At 38.3% G+C, this 22,349-nt stretch overlaps 2 protein-coding genes across 2 annotated transcripts in view; one reads left to right on the top strand and one right to left on the bottom strand.

The window, feature by feature from the left end:
* The window catches only part of REC114 (REC114 meiotic recombination protein), a 102,876-nt gene that overhangs the window by 46,839 nt on the left and 33,688 nt on the right, over window positions 1-22,349 (bottom strand). The gene's annotated exons all lie outside the window — the stretch shown is intronic.
* On the top strand, window positions 17,535-21,430 carry LOC103078973 (eukaryotic translation initiation factor 5-like). Its single transcript, XM_082931092.1, is given in 6 exon segments — window positions 17,535-17,599; window positions 19,457-19,644; window positions 19,914-20,197; window positions 20,199-20,697; window positions 20,700-20,736; window positions 20,962-21,430. Coding segments are annotated over 6 exon segments (1,542 nt in total).

The following is a 22,349-nucleotide window of genomic DNA, read 5'->3' as shown; positions in this document are numbered from 1 at the left end:
TTTTTGGCTTTCTTCTGGCCATTTCCATTCTTGGCCCTCCCTATAGAAATAAGTCAACATTCTAAAAGAATTAACTCTCAAGTCTGTCCCTGAAGACAAACTTGGATCTCTAAACACCCATCAGGGGCTTCCCTGGTGGTGCAGTGGTTAAGAATCCACCTGCCAATGCAGGGGACATGGGTTCGAACCCTGGTCCAGGAAGATCCCACATGCTGCGGAGCGACTAAGCCCATGCGCCACAACTACTGAGCCAGCGCTCCAGAGCCCTCGAGCCACAACTACTGAGACCACGTGCCACAATTACTGAAGCCCGTGCACCTAGAGCCTGTGCTCCGCAGCAAGAGAAGCCACTGCAATGAGAAGCCCCACACACCGCAACGAAGAGTAGCCCCCGCTCACCGCAACTAAAGAAAGCCTGCACGCAGCAATGAAGACCCAATGCAGCCAAAAATAAATAAATAAATTTATTTAAAATAAATAAATACTCATCAGCATTTGACAACAAAATAATTGACATTGTTACCATCTGTATCACATTTTATAGTTTGGAAATCTACTTTATGTACAAAAGAGCAGGTATTATTTCCATTTTACGACTGACAGCACTGAGGGTAAGAATAGTTAGATATTTTGCCTGAAGTTGAATTTCATGGTACACGAGGAAATGTTAAAACCCTGATATTCTAACTCATAAAATGGTGTTAGTGGCAAAATAAATAATAATAGTAATGAATGGCAATCTACAGCATAAAGTGAATACCCATGAGTCCATACTGATATAATCAAATAAATGAATAAATAAATAAATAAGGGAAAACCCTTTTTTAAAATAACAGAATTCCAATTAATAAATGTAGAAAGAATCATAGAAATAGAAAATTACCATTGGAAAAACATCAGAGCAATAACTGTTGCAGGCAAGAATCATCAAAAAAAAAAAAAAAAAGAATCATCAACAGATGCTAAAATGAGTAAGCAAAAGTATGAGAAATAGGAAACTTGCATACCTCAGACCATCTCCCCACAAGATACTTATTAATTACAAAGGGAAAACCAATAATGTTACAATTACATTACAATGGAGAAAGCTGGTAGATACCACCTTAACCAAGTAGTCAAAGTTATCATCACCAGTAATGAGACATATCAACATCATGTACTCCCTAGGATGATGAGCTGAGAAAGGTCAAATCTCTGTCTTTCAGAGACATTCTACAAAATAACTGGCCAGTAGAAGCCATAAATGACAAAGACTGAAGAACTGTCCCAGACTGGAGGAGCTCAAGGAGACATGACAACTAAGTGTAATCTGGGAATCCTGGGTTAGATCATGGGCTAACAAAAGGACAGTGGGACAACTGGCGAAATAAGAATGAGGTCTGTTGATTAACAGCATTGTGTCAAGGTCAACTTCCTGCTTTTGATCATTGTCCTATGTTAACATTTGGGGAAGCTGGGTGAAGGGTATATGGGAATTCCTTGTGCTAGTTTTGCAACTTTTTTGTAAGTCTGAAATTATTTCCAAATAAAAAGTTTTTTTTTTAAGATTATGGTGCTGGTGCTTATAATTTAAACCTCATCATTTGGAACTGCATTTTCTTTGTTTCAAGGATATGAATTTTGTCTCCTCAATAAGCTCCACCAAAGTATTAAACATTCACAAGTATTAAATTACTTTAAAGGTTTAAAAAGAAGAGTTCAAGTAGTAACAGTCAAAGTAAAATCTGCTCATTTCCTCTTTGTTAATATTAGTGATCTAAAAAATGACAACTGGGGCTTCCCTGGTGGCGCAGTGTTTGAGAGTCCTCCTGACAATGCAGGGGACGCGGGTTTGTGCCCTGGTCCAGGAGGATCCCACGTGCCGCGGAGCGGCTGGACCCGTGGGCTATGGCCGCTGGGCCTGCGGGTCTGGAGCCTGTGCTCCGCAGCAGCGGGAGAGGCCGCAGCAGTGGGAGGCCCGTGTACCGCAAAAAAATAAAATAAAATAAAAAAAGACAACTGGTCTCCAATAATAATGAAAGATTTGCTATTTCAAAGGAATCTAAGTAAAGCTGATTCAACTGAAACTAATGTAGACTTGAACACTGTGGGAAAAAAATCTTATACCAAAGATGTGTTTTCGGAAGGACTAAATTCTATGACCTCTTAACAAGAGAAGGGAATCTAGAAGCCTGGCTGAGAACTATGACTAAACTCATGCTATGTAATTTGACAAGAGGGTAACAGGGACATAAATTAAACCAAAAATTATTTTATTGCATTCAAAAATGATGAGAAGAAAACTTTTGTTTGAAGACTTTCTTTTAGTACTATAAAAGAAATTTTAAGACCGTGGTATTTACAATGTTTTGTTTGAAGTTATGACATTGATGGTAAAACATATCACAGATAACTGGTGAGCTACATATTGGTGCAAACTTTCAACATCACACAATAAGAATCAACCAGAATTTAGCCCCCAAGAGGCACTTTTTCTTCCAAACTACAAATCTTGTAAACTAAATGGGAGCTTTAAAAATAAAGACACAATCTACAAAATCTGGCAAATATGTTTGACTCTGGGATGTTAGGAAATGAAAAAAGGAGGGGGGGAAAAAGGCACTTGGGTTTTAAGTACCAAAGTAAGTCTCTTTGTGAGTAGCTAATATTCTTTCAAAAGCTTTATTCCCAAATTATGACTCACTTTAGAGAAAAGAGAAAAGATGAGAAACAGAAGAAATGAAACGGTCAATATTAGTGGCTTCATATGCTTAAGACTTTCATACTAAATATAAAATAGAAGCTCTTTTTAAAATTATTGTCAATAATTAGTCCCTGAAGAAAGGATAAGGAATACATAGAAAGGCCACAACGATGTGCAACAGAACAAAAATATAATTATAGTTTTAAAAGCAAAGCAGGCTAGATAAGGCCTTAAATTCCCTATCAGAGCCATTACCATATCAGTGAAGCTCGAGATATATACTCACTTTCCACAAAACACTTAGTATAACAAAGTAGCTCAGGCTTAGGTCAAAGATCACCCAATTAGAGTGCCCCATTTGTCTGATCCACTATAATAAGTGAATTACTTTCATCTACATAAATGTTCTTGATTTGTATTTGGATATTCTAGCCCACTGACAGCAGATCACCCAACTACTAAGACATAACCTCATCTGAGATACCATGAACAACCAAATCTCACAGAAAATTTCAAAACATTAACTGTTTGTTACCCAATGGGGAGAAAAGGTACATTTTGGTAGAATACTATAAGTGTTTTAGTGGAAAAAACATTAGGAAAATAATCTAAAAGGTTTTATACTTTCAGGGATGAGAACCTCTTGAATATAGGCATGTAACTCACACCCTCATCCCATCACAATTAAAATGCCAAGGCAAGTCTAAAATAGGAGAGAACTACATCAATATAGAAGCTAGGAATGGATGCCATTCACATGACAAAACTGTTGAAGCATTTCTGCACGACATGTTAGACAGATCTGGATGGAAGAAAGATGTCAAGAGTCAACTAGTGACATCTTCCTGAGAAAGAAGTGCTGTGACTCAGAGAGAAAGCAGAGGAGATACTGGCAAAAACACCATTAATAAGGAGGACAAGAGCTAGGGAATAGGTGGGCCATAGGAAAAAAAATAAGAAACCCTCCATCTGGAATCTGTTTTACCACTACCAACCAAAAGCACTGGAAACAACTGCCCCAGACATATACTGCAGTATACCAAATGATGATCTGGAAATCTAAGAATTTCTCCCATAAACAGTGGGCAGATATAGCAGGAGGGTGGATGAGTAACTAGAGCATACAACTGGCCTGTGCCTAGCAAAATACCCATTCCTCATAGGAGAAATTAGAGACATGACTCCCCTGCTAGGACAGGCTCCTAACCCACTCCTCTCAGGCTTTCGGGTGGATGAACAGAAATGTAGATTTCTATTAGCCAGGTCTGTTACACAATATTTGAAAGGAAAATCTACAAGTATCCAAGGACAATGAGGTTATTATAGATGACTCTACCCACAGGTCTCCTGATGAGACTTCTCCAAGCATAAGGATGAATAAAATGGAAAAAAGGAGGAGAAAGAGGAGAAGGAGGCTTAAAAGGAGAAAGAAGATGGGGGGGGAGAGGAGGAGGAGGAGGAGAAAAGGCACCAGCACGTCTATGAAATCATTCTGCGAAAAAAATTTAAGAGGGAAATATAACACTCAAGATTAAAAAGGGCATATCATTTTGAAAAAAACCTAGACACAGAAGTAAATTTTTAATTGAAACTACCTGTGTGAAATTTAATAAAATTTTTAAAAACAGGTTTTTTGAAACAAGAGATGAAAGATCCAGTATCAGGTAACAGACTGAGGTTTGGCTAAGAGTAAGACAGAAATAAGTGGGAGTTGGAAGAAATAAGAAATAAATAAGAAGAATAAAAATGTGATAGCTGAGGGCTTGCCTGGTGGCGCAGTGGTTGAGAGTCCGCCTGCTGATGCAGGGGACACGGGTTTGCGCCCCAGTCCGGGAAGGTCCCACATGCCGCAGAGCAGCTGGGCCCGTGAGCCGTGGCCGCTGAGCCTGCAAGTCCGGAGCCTGTGCTCCGCAACGGGAGAGGTCACAACAGTGAGAGGCCCGCGTACCGCAAAAACAAAAAACAAAAAAGTGACAGCAGAATAAAAAACATAACAGAATAAAAAAATGTAATAACAGAAGTAAAAACTATATCGATGATAACCTAATAGAAAAATGGGAGGATTTCAACAGACACTTCACAAAAGAGGATATCCAGATGGCCAATAAACATAAGAAAAAGTATACAATTTCATTAGTAATAAGAAAAATATAAGTTAAATCCAAAATGAGATATCCCTACACACCTACCCAAACTGCCAAAATAAAAAGAAAATACCAAGTTTTGTAAAGAATGTGGAGTGCTCTCATATATTATTAGTGGGAGTGTAAACTGGGCATAATCGCTTTGGAAAACTCTTTGGCAGTATCTACCAAAGCTTAATGTAGGCATACTCTCTGACCTGTCCCTCAGAGTATGTCCATGGATTAGCAGCAACACATCACCGAGGAGTTTGTTAGAAATGCAAAATCTCAGACCACACCCAAAACCTGCTGATTCACATTCAGCATTTTCCTAAGAGTCCAGGTAATTCATATGCACATTAAAGTTTGAGAAGTGTTGTTCTACAACTCATCCATTTTGCTTCAAACTCACCCATTCCACTCCTGGAAAAATACATACAAGTGTTCACCAAAAGATGTATATACCAGGATGTCCACAGCAGTACTATTTCTAATAGCTAAAGATTGGAAATTACCCAAACACCCATCAACAATACAATGGGTAAGCAAATTGTGATACACTCCAAAACGAGAATAGACAATCTATAACTGCACACAACAAGGACAAGTCTCATACATATAATAATGAGTGAAAAAAGCCAGACAGAGGAGAGTCCTGTATTATTCATTTTACACAAAGTCCAGAGACAGGCAAAGCTAATCTGAACTGTTAGAAGTCATAACGATGGTTAGCCTTTGGGAGAGTGGTGGTCTATAGTAGTGACTGGAAGGGAATATGAGAGAGGTTTCTGGTGTACTCAAAATGTTCTGTTTCTTAGGTACAAATTTCCGGTTACAAAATAAGTAAGTCATGGCGATGTAATATACAGCACGATGACTGTAGTTAATAATACTGCACTGCATATGTGAAAGTCGCTAAGAGAGTAGATCTTAAAAGTTCTCATCACAAGAAAAAATATTTTATAACCATGTATAGTGAGTGATGTTAACTAGACTTATTGTGGTGATTATTTCACAATATATACAAATATCAAATCATTATGTTGTATACCGGAAACTGATATAATGTTACAATGTCAACTATACCTCAATAAAATGTTGTTTCTCAACCTGGCCAATAAGCATATGAAAGATGTGCTTCATTAGTTATCTAGGAAATGAGAATTAAACTACAATGACATACCATTACCCAGACACTAGAATATCTAAAGTTATAAAAAACTGACAATACGAGAATGCAGAACAACATGGACTATCAAATAGAGCTGGTGGGAAAGCAAAATCATACAACCACTTTGAAAAAGAGTATAGCAGTTTCTTATAAAGTCAAATATTCACTTACCATGCAACCCAGCAATTCCATTCCCAGGTTTTTCCCAAGGGAAATTAAAACATATGTCCACACAAAGACTTGTATATAAATGTTCATTGCAGCTTTATTCAAAATTGCCCCAAACTAGAAATAACCCAAATATCCATCAACAGGTGAATGGATAAACAAATGTGATACCACCCATAAAATGACATTCTAATCAGCAGTAAAAGAGAACATACACACAGATACACACAACAACACGGACAAGTCTCAGAAACATTATGCTGTGTAAAAGAAGCCAGACACAAAAGAGTATGTACTATATAATTCCATTTATATCAATTGTTAGCAAAGGCAAAACTAATCTGTAGTGATAGAAAGCAGAGTAAAAAGACAAAGCAGTTGCCTGGGGATGGGGTGAGTGGGCATGAAGAAACTTTTGGCGATAAATGTTTCATATCATGATTGTGATGGTAGTTTTATACATTTGTATACATTTATCAAAACTCACAAGTAAACTCAATTGAGTACATGTGTGTAAGTTATACTCCAATAAAACTCATTTTCAAAAAAGCCAACAACAAATCAAGAAAAAATATTTCAACATACGTTTAAAGATGTAATATTCTTACTCTAGAGAGATAATGCCAATAATACCAACAACAAAAGCCCAGTAACTCAATAAAAAATGTGAAGGACACTGTGGATTTCCAGAACGCTGAAAAACTTACAGAAACACCTGAGGACTGACAGCTTTCAACTTTAGAAAAAGATTTAGATGTGAATCCAATGCTTGTAAACATTCCCTTAGTCAGAATCTAACGGATAAATTTTTCTGGAATGGTAACATAAATCCCAAGTATAAATGGGCTATGGTTTAGAAAAAAGTGAGTTTTTCCAGAGCCTGGCAAAAACGGTGTCATCAGACAACACAGTCAGGGAAAGCTCTGCTGAGATTCACTGTATCTATTGCTGCCAGGAGTGGTCACCTCACTTCTAATAAGATTCTATTGCCTTTGCCAATTAAGCAAGGAAATTAATCTAACTCCACTGTGTATGAATGTGCTTTTTCCTTCCACCCACCTGAAATACATCACTTGGCATCAGAAGTGAGACTGGCACAGACACACCACCACCCTCGTTAAAGAGTTTGGAAGGAGTGTTGGGAACACAAGTGAGGGAACGCTGCCTGAGGAAGTATGGATGGAGACGAGAGAGACGAGAGCAGTTATGTGAGTTTTTCCCCTGGACTAGTCGTAGAGTGGAGTTCACAAACTGTTCTCTTTACCTCTGAAAAGTTGAGCCCAAGGGATAATTCAAAAGAGGAAAGACAAGATAGTCTAAGGCATAACTCACTGACATCTCACTAAGGTGGGGAGGATGATCACAGATTCCCAAAGGGCTGAAAAGCCAGGGGAGATAGAGGAGATACGATAGAGGACCCCCTCACATGCCTCTCAGATGGGTAGACAGCAACTTTTCAGGCCAGGAATACGTAAGAGCTGAAGTTTATTTAGATGTGGGAAAGTATAAAAATAGAGCAGCAAAACGCTTTAACTCTTGCTAACCCAACTCTCTCTGTAGGAGGATAACAAAACACAAAAAAGTGATATTGATTGATGCCAGTGGTTTCAAATGTGGGAAGGGGATAATAATAAAGTTATGAAGAGCTTTGTCTTCCTTGATCCTTCCTGCAAAAGTGACCAAAGACTGGTTCTAATTTAAAGAAATTAACTATGTGAATAACTCGATTTTAAAAGTTTGTGCTAAATCTTTCCTCTCAGAAAATTCTGAAATTGAGACTATGATTTGGACAAATATTTTTAAACTAACTGGGTTAAAATTAGTGTTGGAAGATTCCAGAGCTCATTTAAATAGGAATATAACATTTTCACTGGTAAACATACTATTTCTTTCGGAAGAATATTTGGGCTGAGTGTGAAAAGTAAAACAAACCAAAAACTATAAACCCCATTTCCTGGATGACCCATATTTCCCAAGAAAATAGAATTAAAATTGTCTCAAGGCCATTTAACTTCTGTGTTTCAGACATAATTTTATTTAGGTGAAGACACTTGTGCTGGATCAGAACCAAGTGAGATAAAAAGGAGTACCTGGAAATAGAGGCTAAAGTCTTAGGAAATAATTTCCCCCATTTGGCTATCTTTAAGAATCTTGGCTTAAGACTCTGGATTCTGCAACTACTTGTGAGTCAAGAAGGGAGATACTAATAAAAGGCAGATCTTTACAGATTTATAATTGTAAACAGAATATGCTTTTAAATTTAGAGAAATATTCCAAAAGGAGTTATGAATTCCACATTTTAAAAAAGGGGTTTGAGTGAAAGGAAATGGATGGCAGCTCACTGAAGGATAAGTTCACTATGATTAGGAGCTCCAGCACCTGGAGGGGAGGAACCAAGCAGGACTGGGCAGGCAGCAAAGAAGCAGGTGGCGAGAGCAATCTTATACTTAAGGGTGACTGCATGAGGGCACAGCAAGGTACAGAATCCTGTGGCCCAGAAAAGCCACGCCTCCACGTCCCCAGACTAAAAAAGGCTCACAGTGCTCATCCTACACTCAGCACAAGCTAAAAGAAGATGAAAATCATGTAAAACCTAGCAAAAACAAAACAAAACTCATTCACTAGCTGGAATGTGTGTGTTTGTGTTGTACGTTTGGAGATGTGTTACAGTTTTAAGAGAACACACACACACTCTCAATCCTACAGTTAGTTCAACAACAACAAAAACCCAAAAACCCAATCAGAAAATACATGAAGACCTGAATAGGTATTTCTCCCAAGAAGATAAATAATTGCCAACTAGCCCCAAGAAGATAAATAATTGCCAACTAGCACATGAAAAGATGTTCAACATCACTAACCACTATGGAAACGCAATGAGATATGACCTCACACCCATTATGATGGCTACTATAAAAAAAAAAAAAATGAGAAAACAGAGACTAAGAAGACAATAGAAATAAATCAATGAAACCAAGAGCTGGTTCTTTGAAAAGATAAACAAAATCGACAAACCTTTAGCTAGACTCAACATTCAAACAAGAAAACAAGAGTACTCAAAGAATATGAGTGAAGGAAGAGACTTACAACTGACACCACAGAAATATAAAGGACTATAAGAACTACATTTGAATAATATAATGAACAATTATATGCCAACAAATTGGACAACCTAGAAGAGACAGTTGAATTCCTAGACAACCTACCAAAACTGAGTTGTGAAAACATTGAAAATCTGAACAAATAATCTACTAGTGAGGAGATCAAATCAGTAATTAAAAACCTCCCAAAAAACAAAGTGCAGGCTCAGATGGCTTCACTGGTGAATTCTATCAAACATTCAAAGAATTAATACCAATCCTTCTCAAACTCTTCCAAAAAATAGAAGAAGAGTTTCCAAAAATAGAAGAGGGAATGTTTCCAAACTCATTTTATGATCCAGCATTACCTTGATACCAAAACCAGACAAGGATGCCACAAGAAAAGAAAATCACAGGCCAATATCCCTGATGAACAGAGATGCAAAAATCCTCAACAAAATATTAGCAAGCTGAATTCAATAATACATTAAAAGGATCATACGTCATGATCAAGTGAGACTTATTCCAGGAATGCAAGGATGGTTCAACATCTGCAAATCAATGTGATACATCACATTAACAAAATGAGGGATAAAAATCATAAGATCATCTCAATAGATGCAGAGAAAGCATTTGACAAATTCAATATCCATTTATGATAAAAACTCTCAACAGGGCTTCCCTGGTGGCGCAGTGGTTGAGAGTCCGCCTGCCGATGCAGGGGACACGGGTTCGTGCCCCGGTCGGGGAAGATCCCACGTGCCGTGGAGCGGCTGGGCCCGTGAGCCATGGCCGCTGAGCCTGCAAGTCTGGAGCCTGTGCTCTGCAACAGGAGAGGCCACAACAGTTAGAGGCCCGCATACAGAAAACAAACAAACAAACAAAACAAAACAAAACAAAAAAACAAACGTCTCAACAAAGTGGGTATAGAGGGAATATACTTCAACATAATAAAGGGCATATATGACAAGCCCACAGCTAACATCATACTCAATGGTGAAAAGCTGAAAACTTTTCCTCTAAGATTAGGAACAACACAAGGGTGCCCACTCTATAGCCACTTTTATTCAACACAGTACAGTAAATCCCCTACATATGAATGAGTTCTGTTCCAAGAGTGCATTCATAAGTCCAATTTGTTTGTAAGTCCAACAAAGTTAGCCTATACACAATCAGCTATATAGTACTGTACTGTAATAGGTTTATAATACTTTTTACACAAATAATACATAAAAAACAAAGAAAAAATAAAACATTTTTAATCTTACAGTGCAGTACCTTGGAAAGTACAGTAGTACAGTGGCATTGAGTGAACAGGCAAGAAGAGTTACTGCCTGGAGGAGGGAGAGAAGGTGGGAAATGGTAGAGCTGAAGGACCATCAGCAATAGGAGACAGAGGGCAAGCTGCAATTTCACTCACGCCTGACACTGATGGAATGCACGTTTGCATCTTTGAAAGTTCACAACTTGAAGGTTTGCATGTAGGGGACTTACTGTACTGGAAGTCCTAGCCAGATTAACTAGGCAACAAAAAGAAAAAGGCATCCATATTGGAAAGGAAGAAGTAAAATTATCTCTGCTTGCTGATGACATGATATTATACAGAAAACCCTCAAGACTCCACCAAAAAACTGTTAGGACTAATAAATGAATTCAATACAGTTGGAGGATACAAAAATCAGCATACAAAAATCTGTTGCATTTCTATATACTAATAACGAACTACCAGAAAGAGAAATTACAAAACAATCCCATTTACAACTGCATCAAAAAGAATAAAACACCTAGGAATAAATTTAACCAAAGAGGTGAAAGACATGTACATTGAAAACTGTAAGACATTAATGAATCAAAAAAAGGTCACAAATAAATGGAAAGATAGTTCATGCTCATGCACTAGAAGAATTAATAGTGTTAAGATGTCCACAGTACCCAAAGCAATCTACAGATTCAATGCATTTCTGATTTGAATTTGAACTTGAATGCCATTTGAATTCCAATGGCATTTTTCACTGAAGCAGAACAAACAATCCCCAAATTTAAATGGAACCACAAAATACCGTGAATAGCCAAAGCAAGCTTGAGAAAGAAGGTCAAAGCTAGAGATACCATGCACCCTGATTTCAAACTATATTACAAAGCTATAGTAATTAAACAGTATGGTATTGGCATAAAAAAAAGATACATAGATCAATGGAACAGAACAGAAAGCTCAGAAATAAACCCAGGCATACATGGTCATTTAATTTACCACAAAAGAGCCAAGAATATACAATGCAGAAAGGACAGTCTCTTCAATAAATGGTGCTGGGAAAACTGGACAGACATGTGCAAAAGAATGAAACTGGACCACTATCTTACACCATAAACAAAAATTAACTTACAGTGGATTAAAGACTTGAATATAAGACCTGATACCATAAAACTCCAAGAAGAAAACATAGATAGTAAGCTCCTTGGCATGGATCTTGGTGATGATTTTTTGAATCTGACACCAAAAGCAAAAGCAACAAAAGTAAAAATAAACAAGTGGGGCTATATCAACAAACTAAAAAGCTTCTTCACAGCAAAGGAAACCATCAACAAAAAGGCAACCTACTGAATGGGAGAAAATATTTGCAAATCATATATCTGATAATGGTTAATATCCAAATATATAAAGAACTCCTGCAATTCAATAGCAAAAAAACCCCAAACAATCCAATTAAGAAATGAGCAGAGATCTGAATAGAAATTTTTCCCAAGAGGACATACAGATGGCCAACAGTACATGGAAAGATGCTCAACATCACTAATCATTAGAGAAATGCAAATCAAAACCACAATGAGACATCAACTCACACCTGTTAGAATGTCTATTATCAAAAAGATAAGAAATAACATGTGTTGGCGACTATGTGAAGAAAAGGGAACCTTTGTGCACTGTTGGTGGAAATGTAAATTGATGCAGCCACTATGGAAAACACCATGGAGGTTTCTCAAAAAATTCAAAATAGAACTACCATATGCTCCAGCAATTCTACAGGGTACTTATTTGAAAAATTAAAACACTATCTTGAAAAGACATTTGCACCCCATGTTCACTACAGCATTATTTACAATAGCCAAGGTATGGAAACAACCTATGTGTCCATCAATGGATGAACAGATAAAGAAGATGTGGTATACATACGCAATGGGCTATTATTCAGCCCATAAAAAAAAAAGTCTTGTCATCTGCAAACGTGGACAGACCTTGAGGGCATCATGCTATGTGAAATAAGTTAGACAGAGAAAGACAAATACTGTATGATCTTACTTACATGTGGAATCTAAAAACAAAAACAAAAGAACAAGCTTATAGAGACCAGATTAGCAGTTGCCAGGGTAGGGGTGGGGGCTGGGAGAAATGGTGAAAGGGGTCAAAAGACACAAATTTCCAGTTATAAAATAAATAAGTCATGGGGATGTAATGTACACCACGGTGACCATAGTTAATAATACATAGAGTTGCCAACTTATGATGGTTCAACTTAACAATTTTTCAACTTTATGATGGTACAAAAGCGATAAAATTCAGTAAAAGTATACTTTGAATTTTGATCTTTTCCTCTGGGCTATCAATATGCTGTTCAGTACTCTCTCGTGATGCCTGGCAGTGGCAGTGAGCTGCAGCTCCCCCAGCTACCGAGTGGATCATGAGGATCAACAACCAATACACTTAAAACTATTCTGTTTTTCATTTTCAGTGCACTATTCAATAAATTATATGAGATATTCAATACTTTATAAAATACACTTTGTGTTAGATGATTTTGCCCAGCTGTAGGCTAATGTGAATGTTCTGAGCACATTTCAGGTAGGCTAGGCTAAGCTATAATGTTCAGTGGGTTAGGTGTATTAAATGAATTTTGACTTAGTATTTTCAATGTATGATGGGTTTATCGAGACATAATCCCATATTAAGGAAGATCTGCACTATACTGCATATTTGAAAGATGCTAAGAGAATAGATCTTTAAAGTTCTCATCACAAGAAAAAAATTTTGTTAACTATGTAAGGTGATGGATGTTAACTAGTTTATTGTGGTGATCATTCTGCAATGTATACAAATATTGAACCATTGTATACCTGAAACTAATAATGTTATATGTCAATTACACGTCAATTAGAAAAAACAAGAAAATAACAATCATTAGTGAGGATGTGGAGATACTGGAATCTTTGTGCACTGTTGATGGGAGTGTAAAATAGGACAGCCACTGTGGAAAAAAAGCATGGTAGTTCCTCAAAAAATTAAAAATAGAATTACCACATATTCCAATAATGCTTCTGGGTATATACCCAAAAGAACTGAAAGCAGGGTCTCAAAGGGATGTTTATATACCCATGTTCATAGCAGCATTATTCACAATAGGCAAAAGGTGGAAACAACCCTAGCGTCCACTGACAGAAGAACAAATAAAATGTGGTATATACATGCAATGGAATATTATTCAGCCTTAAAAAGGAAGGAAATTCTGACACAGGCTGTAACCGGATGAATCTTGAAGACACTGTGGTCAGTGAAATAAGCCAGACACAAAAAGACAAATACTGTATGATTCTACTTCCACAAGGTAAATAGAGTAGTCACAGTCATAGAGATACAGAAAGTAGACCGATTGTTGCCAGAGGCTGAGCTGGGAGAGGGGGAATAAGGAGTTGTTGTTTAACGAGTATAGAGTTTCAGTTTTTCAAGATGAAATGAATTCTGGAGATGGACAGTGGTGATGGCTGCACAACAATGTAAATGTACTGAATACCACTGAAATGTGCACTTAAAAATGGTGAAGATGTTAAGTTTTATGTTATGTGTGTTTTACCACAAAAACAAATTTTAAAAGCCTACCATAGGTAAGAGAGAATCTGTTCAAAATGCCAAGACTGGAAAGGGGAAGCCAGCTGAACTTGGGCCAAGGTAGACTGAAGATGGAGTCAAGGTCTCCGGGCCCTTTGGCTATACCAACCCTTTGAAAGAAATAACAACAGAATGACCTAGTGGTGGTTTTGCATGGGGCCTTTCGACACTAATGTCCTCACCTGGATGCAGGTGCTAATTTAACAAGCAAAATGGAAACCTATGGTACTACTGTACACCAAGCTACAGTTTAATCTGAAGCATTAAGTTCTCATGGACCTCACAGGAGGTGGCAGAGAATTATGAAGTTTAAGGGAAATCAAGTTTAAATAGCTGCCCGGGTCCAAGCAGAGAGCCCAAAGCTTGTCTGGATTTCAACAAAAACATCACAGAGGGAGCTGTTACTGGGCCCTAGCGATCAGTTTCTCCGAAAGAAATGACGCTGTGCTTTTGGTTTTTTTGGTTGTGCAGCTTCTACAAAATTTGATAGTACAAATCCAGCACACCTCCAATAATTAGATTCTCATACTAAAACAGAAGTGGCTAAAACTTTCCATGGCTATTCTGTCCCTCCCTTTTATGGGAGAAATTCTAAAAATATATCACAACCCAGATTAGTATGAAGGGAGAGGGTGTGTAAATGTAATACCAACAGAAAATTGCAATTGAAATGTGCTATAATCTAAATATGTTTCCTCTTCTATGTGTTGGTTCTTGTGGAACCCAGAAAATACTGTGAATACATTGCATAAACTGACAGAACTGTTCTTGGATTTAGGGGGCAAAATGTTTTTTAAATATGTATTCTTATTTTTATCACACTTATACATACACATAATTTAAAAAACCAAAGATTTGTGTAATAAACATTGATTCATAAGAACAAAATATTTTTAAAGTTTATTACATGAACAGTACTAAAAAAAGGGAAAACCATCTCAGTAGATGCAGAAACAGCATTCAACAAAATTCAACTCCTATTCCTGACTGAAAACTCTCAGCAAACTAGAATAGAAGGTAACCTCCTCAATCTCATAAAGGGTATTGACAAAAACCCTACAGCTAACACTATACTTATTGGTAAAAAGACTGAATGCTTTTCCCCCAAGATCAGGAACAAGGCAAGGATGTCGACTCTCACTAAAGGATGTATTAGCTGGTGCAATCTGGGGGAAAAAAGAGCAGGGAGCTGGACAGAGTATACAGACTGAATGAAAGGAGGAATGTGAAACTGTCTATTCACAGACAACGGATCACCTGTGTAGAAAAAACTACAAAACATCTAAAAAAAGCTGTAGAACTAATAAATGAGTTCAGCAAGATCACAGGACATGAGGTCAACATGAAAAAAAAGTCAACTGTATTTCTATACCTTAGCAACAAATTATTAGGTATTGGGACTTCTAAAATTCTATTTACAATAACTTAACTATAAAGTATTTGTGGATAAATTTAGCTAAATACATATAAGACCTATTGTGAAAACTACAAAACACTGCTGAAAGTTTATAAATACATGGAATAAATAAAAGATATAAATAAATGGAGAGTTATAACATGTTCATGGGTCAGAAGACTCTAATAAGATGTCAATTCTCCCCAAGATGATTTATAGATTCAAAGGAATTCCAATCAAAACCCCAGCAGTTTTTTTTTTTTTTGGCAGGAAAGCTGACTCTAAAATGCAAATGACAGAACAACTTAGAAAAAGAACATGGAGGAATTACACTACCAATTTCAAAAATTACAGCAAAGCTAAAGTAATCAAGACAGTATGTTATTCGATTAAGAATAGACATTTAGGTTAACAGAACAGAAAAGTGAGTCTAGAAACAGACACACACATACACAGCAAACTGATTTTTAACAAAGGTGCCAAGGTAATTCAATGACAAAAAGTTAGTCTTTTCAATAAATGATGCTGGAACAATTGTTATGTATGTGCAAAAAAATTAACCTAGACCCTTAACCCTCACTATATATGAAAAATTAATTCAGTGGTTCCAGAAGTAGATTCTCTAAGGTCCATGATTATGTCCATAACATAGTAATTTTTTCAATACCACATTGCCTTAGTAGAAGACAAGAAGGGATTCTATACCAAATAATAATAAATATTAACGTTATTAAATACTACTAAAAATTCATAATGAACCACAGGGATAAATTTAAGAGCTAAAATTATAAAATTTCCAGAAGAAAACACAGAAAAATATCATTACAATCTTAGAGTAGATGAAAATTTCTTAAATAGCATACAAAGAGAAAAAAACAGAATTCATTAAAATTTTAGGCTTTGGCTCTTCAAAAGACAGTGCTAAAAAATGAAAAGGTAAGCCACAGACTGAGTGCAATATTTGCAGAACCCATTTCTGATAAAAGAGCTGTAATCAGAATAAGAACTCTTAGAAATGCAAATCAAAACAACGAGTTATCACCTCATACCGGTTAGAATGGCCATCATCAAAAAATCTACAAACAATAAATGCTGGAGAGGGTATGGAGAAAAGGGACCCCTCCTACACTGTTGGTGGGAATGTAAACTGGTACAGCCACTATGGAGAACAGTATGGTGGTTCCCTGGGAAACTAAAAATAGAGCTACCATATGATCCAGCAATCCCACTCCTGGACATATATCTGGAGAAAAACATGGTTTGAAAGGATACATGCACCCCAATGTTCACTGCAGCATTGTTTACAATAGCCAAGACATGGAAGCAACCTAAACGTCCACTGACAGATGAATGGATGAAGAGGATGTAATACATATATACAATGGAATATTACGCAGCCATTAAAAAGAATGAAATAATGCCATTTGCAGCAACATGGATGGACCTGGAGATTATCACACTAAAGTGAAGTAAGTTAGAGAAAGACAAATATCATGTGATACCACTTATATGTGGAATCTAAAAAAAAATGAGACAGGTGAACTTGTTTACGAAGCAGAAACAGACTCACAGACTTAGGGAACGAACTTATGGTTACCAGGAGGGAAAGGTGGAGGGGGAACAGATAGATTGGGATTTCGGATTGACATGTACACACTGCTACATTTAGAAAAGATAACCAACAGGGACCTACTGTATAGCACAGGGAATGCTGCTCAATATTCTGTAATAAACTAAATGGGAAAAGAATTTGAAAAAGAATAGATACATGTATATGTATAACTGAATCACTTTGCTGTACACCTGAAACTAACACAACACTGTTAATCAACTATGCTCCAATATAAAATGAAATTTTTTAATGCAAAAAAAAGAAAAAGAACTCATAATTCAAATATAAAAAGACAGACAACTCAATTAAACAGGGTTATAAGATATAAACAGACACTTCAATAAGATACAAAAATGGCAAATAAACACACAAAAAGATGGTCAATATCATTAGCCATTAAGAAAATTCAAATTAAAACCACCATGAGATACCACTACATATGCACAAGAATAGTTAAACTTAAAAAGACTGACAATGCCAAGTGTTGGTAAGGACATGGAACAACTGGACCCTCACACACTGCTTGTAGGAATACAACTTTGGAAAACAGTTTTGCAGTTTCTTATAAAGTTAAACATAGATATACTATATGACCCAGCAACAGTTCCTCTCTTGGGAATTTACCAGGGAAAAATAAAACTATATGTTCATACAAAAGGCTGTATACAAATGTTTATACTAGCATCATTCATAACAGCCAAAAAATGGAAACAACCCAATGTCTATCAAAAAATTGAATGTATAAGCAAATTAGGTTTATCCACACAACAGAATATTATTCAGTAATGAAAAGAAATGAACAATATGGATGAATCTCAAAAGTACTATGCTAAGTGGAAGAAGCTAGACACAAAAGGGCTACATATTGTATGATTTTATTTATGTGAAATTCTAGAAAAGGCAAAACTATGGTGGCAAAAAGCAGATCAGTGGTTTTGCTAGGTGCCAAGAGTGAACAGAGAAGATGGACTACAAAAGAGCACAAGGAAACTTTTTGGGTTAACTGAAATGTTCTATACCATGAATGTGTGGCGGTTATACAACTATACACATTTATCAAAGCCCATCAAACCGAACACTTAAAATTAGTGAATTTTATTTTGTGTAAATTATACCTCAATAAAGGTATCTTTTTAAAAAGAGTTTAGACAGTCACACGCCCTCCCACATCGCAGCACAGAGGCCAGGGGCCGACCCGCCAGTGGCCTATTCAGTACCCATCCCTTCTGCTCCCTCCTTGCTGGCAGAGCCAAGTGGGGGCATCTGCCCTAAGGGGTGGTGTGGGTCCCTCTCTGGCCCAAAGAGTAAAGAGAGCTTTGTTCAAGTCCACTGCCAGTGGTGGGCAAGAAGGGGCCCCGTGATACAGTTCTGGACAGAAAGCAGAGGCTCTGTGGGGGCTTCTGGGAATGGATCCCTTGCTCGTAAAAAGCTGTGCCGAGAAGGGACTTCTTGCTTCCTGCCTCTGGACACAGCCCAGAGTGTTCTGAGACCCCAAGAACTGTACAGGACACCTCTCACCACTTGGAGCTGTAGCAGCCATCTTGCAAGCATGGAGGGACCTGTCTGAAGACCAGGACCTGCCCCAGACATATTGAATTCGAATCCCTGAGGGTGAGACCAGAACTCATGCATTTTCTGTAGACTCTCCAGGTGACTCTGGTGCACCCAGGACCGAGGACCACTGCTCTGAGCATACAGTGCTGAATCAGGATGTGCCCTGCCCAGCAGTGATTTCGAGCACTCCTCTCCCAGGTGACTGTGGTCGGCCCTGATCCATCATCAGTTCAGTCCTATGGGTGTGAAAGGGCTGCCATAATTATGGACCACAAACAGGGTGGCCTAAAGCAACAGAAATTGACGCTCTCACAGTTCTGGAGGTCAGAAGTCTGAAATCAAAGTGTCCGTAAGGCCAGGCTCCCCCTGCTGTTTCTAGGAAAGAGTCCTTCTTTGTCTCTTCAAGCTTCTGGTGGTTGCTGGCAATACTTGACTTTCCATGGCTGGTAGACACATCACTCTGATTTCTGCCTCCCTCTTCACATGCCTCCTCCCATGCGTGTCTGTGTATCTCCGTATCTCTCTTCTTATAAGAATACCAGCCATTGGATGTTAGGACCACCCTAAGTGGTCCAGTGTGACCTCATCTTACCTAATGAAGATCCCATTTCCAAATGATGTCACACTTGGAGGTTCTGGATGGACATGAGTTTTGGGGGACCCTATTCAACCTAGTACAGCTTCCTTCTTTACTTTCTTTTCTCCTGCCCTCACTCTTACTGCCCTGGGGTTATTCTTCTTCCTAATAAAGCATCAGCACGCAAGCTTGCTTTCAGGTTTTCCTTTCTAGGGAAACTGGAGTAAGAAAACCACCATATTCCAGACAGCGAGAACATTCCAGAGGTCGCCAGGCCCCGGGTGCTGAAGGGTGTGGACCCCAGACATCGCTGGGACAGCCCGTCCCCGCAGCTTGGTGGCTCCTGGCCTGGCTGCTGCTCGCTGTGCTGCCTCCGCTGCGCTCCTCGGACTCGGGTTCACGTGTGTCTCACTTCATCCCTGTCCCGGGAGAGCAACATTGGGTTTATGTCTTTATTTGATGAAAGCGAGCTGTTGCACAGCCACTGATACCGTACTGGGGAAACGCAGCATACAAGCAAGAAGCTTACAGCCTCAGTGGCGAAAAATTTTTCATGTCAGAGACCGAGAACTCTTGCAGTCGTTTATGTCATCCCTTCTTCTCCAGACAGGGGATACCAAAAAGCTGCAATCAAAGATCTCTTCATCTTATTGATAAAGCCACTAATGAGCCAAAATATCTGTCAACGTCAACTGCAGCGTGTCAGACCAGTTCTATCACTACAAGATGCCTCGTCTGATTGCCAAGGTTGAGGGCAAAGGAAATGGAATCAAGACAGTTATAGTCAACATGGTTGACATAGCCAAAGCGCTTAATCAGCGTCCAACGTATCCCACCAAATATTTCGGTTGTGAACTGGGAGCACAGGCCCAGTTTGATGTTAAGAATGACCGTTACATTGCCAGTGGATCTCATGAGGCGAATAAGCTGCAAGGCATGTTGGATGGATTCATTAAAAAAATTTGTTCTCTGTCCTGAGTGTGAGAATCCCGAAATGGATGTGCATGGCAATCCAAAGAAGCAAACAATAGGTAATTCTTGTAAAGCCTGGGGCTATCGAGGCATGCTTGACACACATCATAAACTCTGCATGTTCATTCTCAAAATCCCACCTGAGAATAGTGACAATGGTTCAGGAAAGAAAGAAAAGGAAAAGAAAACTAGAAAGGGCAAAGGCAAGGAAAATGGCTCCGTGTCCAGCAGTGAGACACCACCACCACCACCACCCAATGAAATCTGTCCTCCTCCACATGCTGTGGAAGAAGAGGAAGATGATGACTGGGGGGAGGATACAACAGAGGAAGCTCAAAGGTGAAGAATGGATGAAATCAGTGACCACGCAAAAGTTTTAACCCTCAGTGATGATCTGGAAAGGACTGTTGAAGAGCGTGTCAATATCCTGTTTGATTTTGTTAAGAAAAAGAAAGAAGACGGTAGTATTGACCCATCTGACAAATTGTAGCTGAAGCAGAAAGACTGAATGTAAAAGCCATGGGCCCTCTTATTTTTTTTTTTTTTTTTTCTTGCGTTACGCGGGCCTCTCACTGTTGTGGCCTCTCCCATTTGCGGAGCACAGGCTCCGGACGCGCAGGCTCAGCGGCCATGGCTCACGGGCCCAGCCGCTCCGCGGCATGTGGGATCCTCCCGAAACGGGGCACGAACCCGCGTCTCCTGCATCGGCAGGCGGACTCTCAAGCACTGCGCCACCAGGGAAGCCCGGGCCCTCTTATTTTGACTGAAGTTCTTTTTAATAAGAAGATTAGAGAAGAAATTAAGAAATACAGGCACCATTTCTTACGATTTTGTCACAACAACAAAAAAGCTCAACGGTACCTTCTTCATTGTTTGGAGTGTGTGGTAGCAATGCACCAAGCTCAGCTCATCTCCAAGATTCCACATATCTTGAAGGAGATATGTTATGCAGACCTTTTGGAGGAAGAAGTCATCATTAGCTGGTCAGAAAAGGCCTCTAAGAAATATGTCTCAAAAGAACTTGCCAAAGAGATTCGTGTCAAAGCGGAACCTTTTATAAAATGGTTGAAGGAAGCAGAGGAAGAATCTTGTGCTGGTGAAGATGATGAAGATGAGAATATTGAGGTGATGTATTCAAAGACTGCCAGTGTACTGAAAGCTGAAGCTGTAAAGTCTGACAACAAGGACGATGACATTGATATTGACGCCATTTAAAGGGGTGGGTCAGCCCAGCTTAACAGTTTAATGCTGAAAATCTTTCTGCATCATCAGCCAGAAGTGCAACATGTATGTGCAAAAGCTAAAATGGCTTAACATCATGCTACACTTTCTACTAAAAATGTATTGCTGTGAGTGGTCTGTATTTAAACCCAACAAGATATCTAGGGAGTCCATACACATATCAGTGAGCAGATGCAGTGTGCTTATTTACAGCATGTTTCTTTTTGAAAAATTAGTGGTGGACAAATTTGGACCACATTTATATAGTTATAAAAGTAAAGATTTGATTTTGCTCGTTCTTCAGATTTTTGGCTCTGAATGCCTTAAGTAGGCTGAAATAATTGGCTCCTTTAAAAAATGCTGCATCATTATTTAACCTGATAGGATTACTGCAGCCTGTTAGATATTGTCAGGTGCTGAGACTATAAAGAGGTCTCAGCAGAATGTGAACATAAACTTACTTATAAATACCTTACGCAGTCATTAAGAAATGTAGTACTTTTAAGTCTTATTTCTAGTTCCTCAGATTGGCATGTGGTAATGTACATTCTTCCCATGCCAAGGTGGACTGATAATCAAATGACAGTGCAATACCTTTACCTTACTGAGAAGTTAAAATGACCTGAGTGTCCTGTAAATAAAATTTTAAGAACAGGTTTTGAAACTTGAATTGTGTTTTTTTCATTTCTTCTATACTTGCCCCAAATTGTAGTCTTTGAAGTCATGTGCACTTGCACGTTGGATGAGCCAGGGGAATTATTACATTAACATATAAGCATTTTATTATGTGTATGTAGCTCTTGCTTTATACTGAGAGAAAACTGAAACTCTGGGGAGTGATTAAATAGTAAGCTCTATGATTTTATTTGGGGGAAGCAGGAAAAGGTACACTTAATCTCTAGCAAACACTGAG

The sequence above is a fragment of the Lipotes vexillifer genome, unplaced genomic scaffold (genome assembly GCF_000442215.2).
Source record: "Lipotes vexillifer unplaced genomic scaffold, Lipotes_vexillifer_v1.1 scaffold242, whole genome shotgun sequence".
In the NCBI taxonomy this organism is placed as follows: Eukaryota; Metazoa; Chordata; class Mammalia; order Artiodactyla; family Lipotidae; genus Lipotes; species Lipotes vexillifer.
This window is presented reverse-complemented; position numbering and strand designations above follow the sequence as displayed.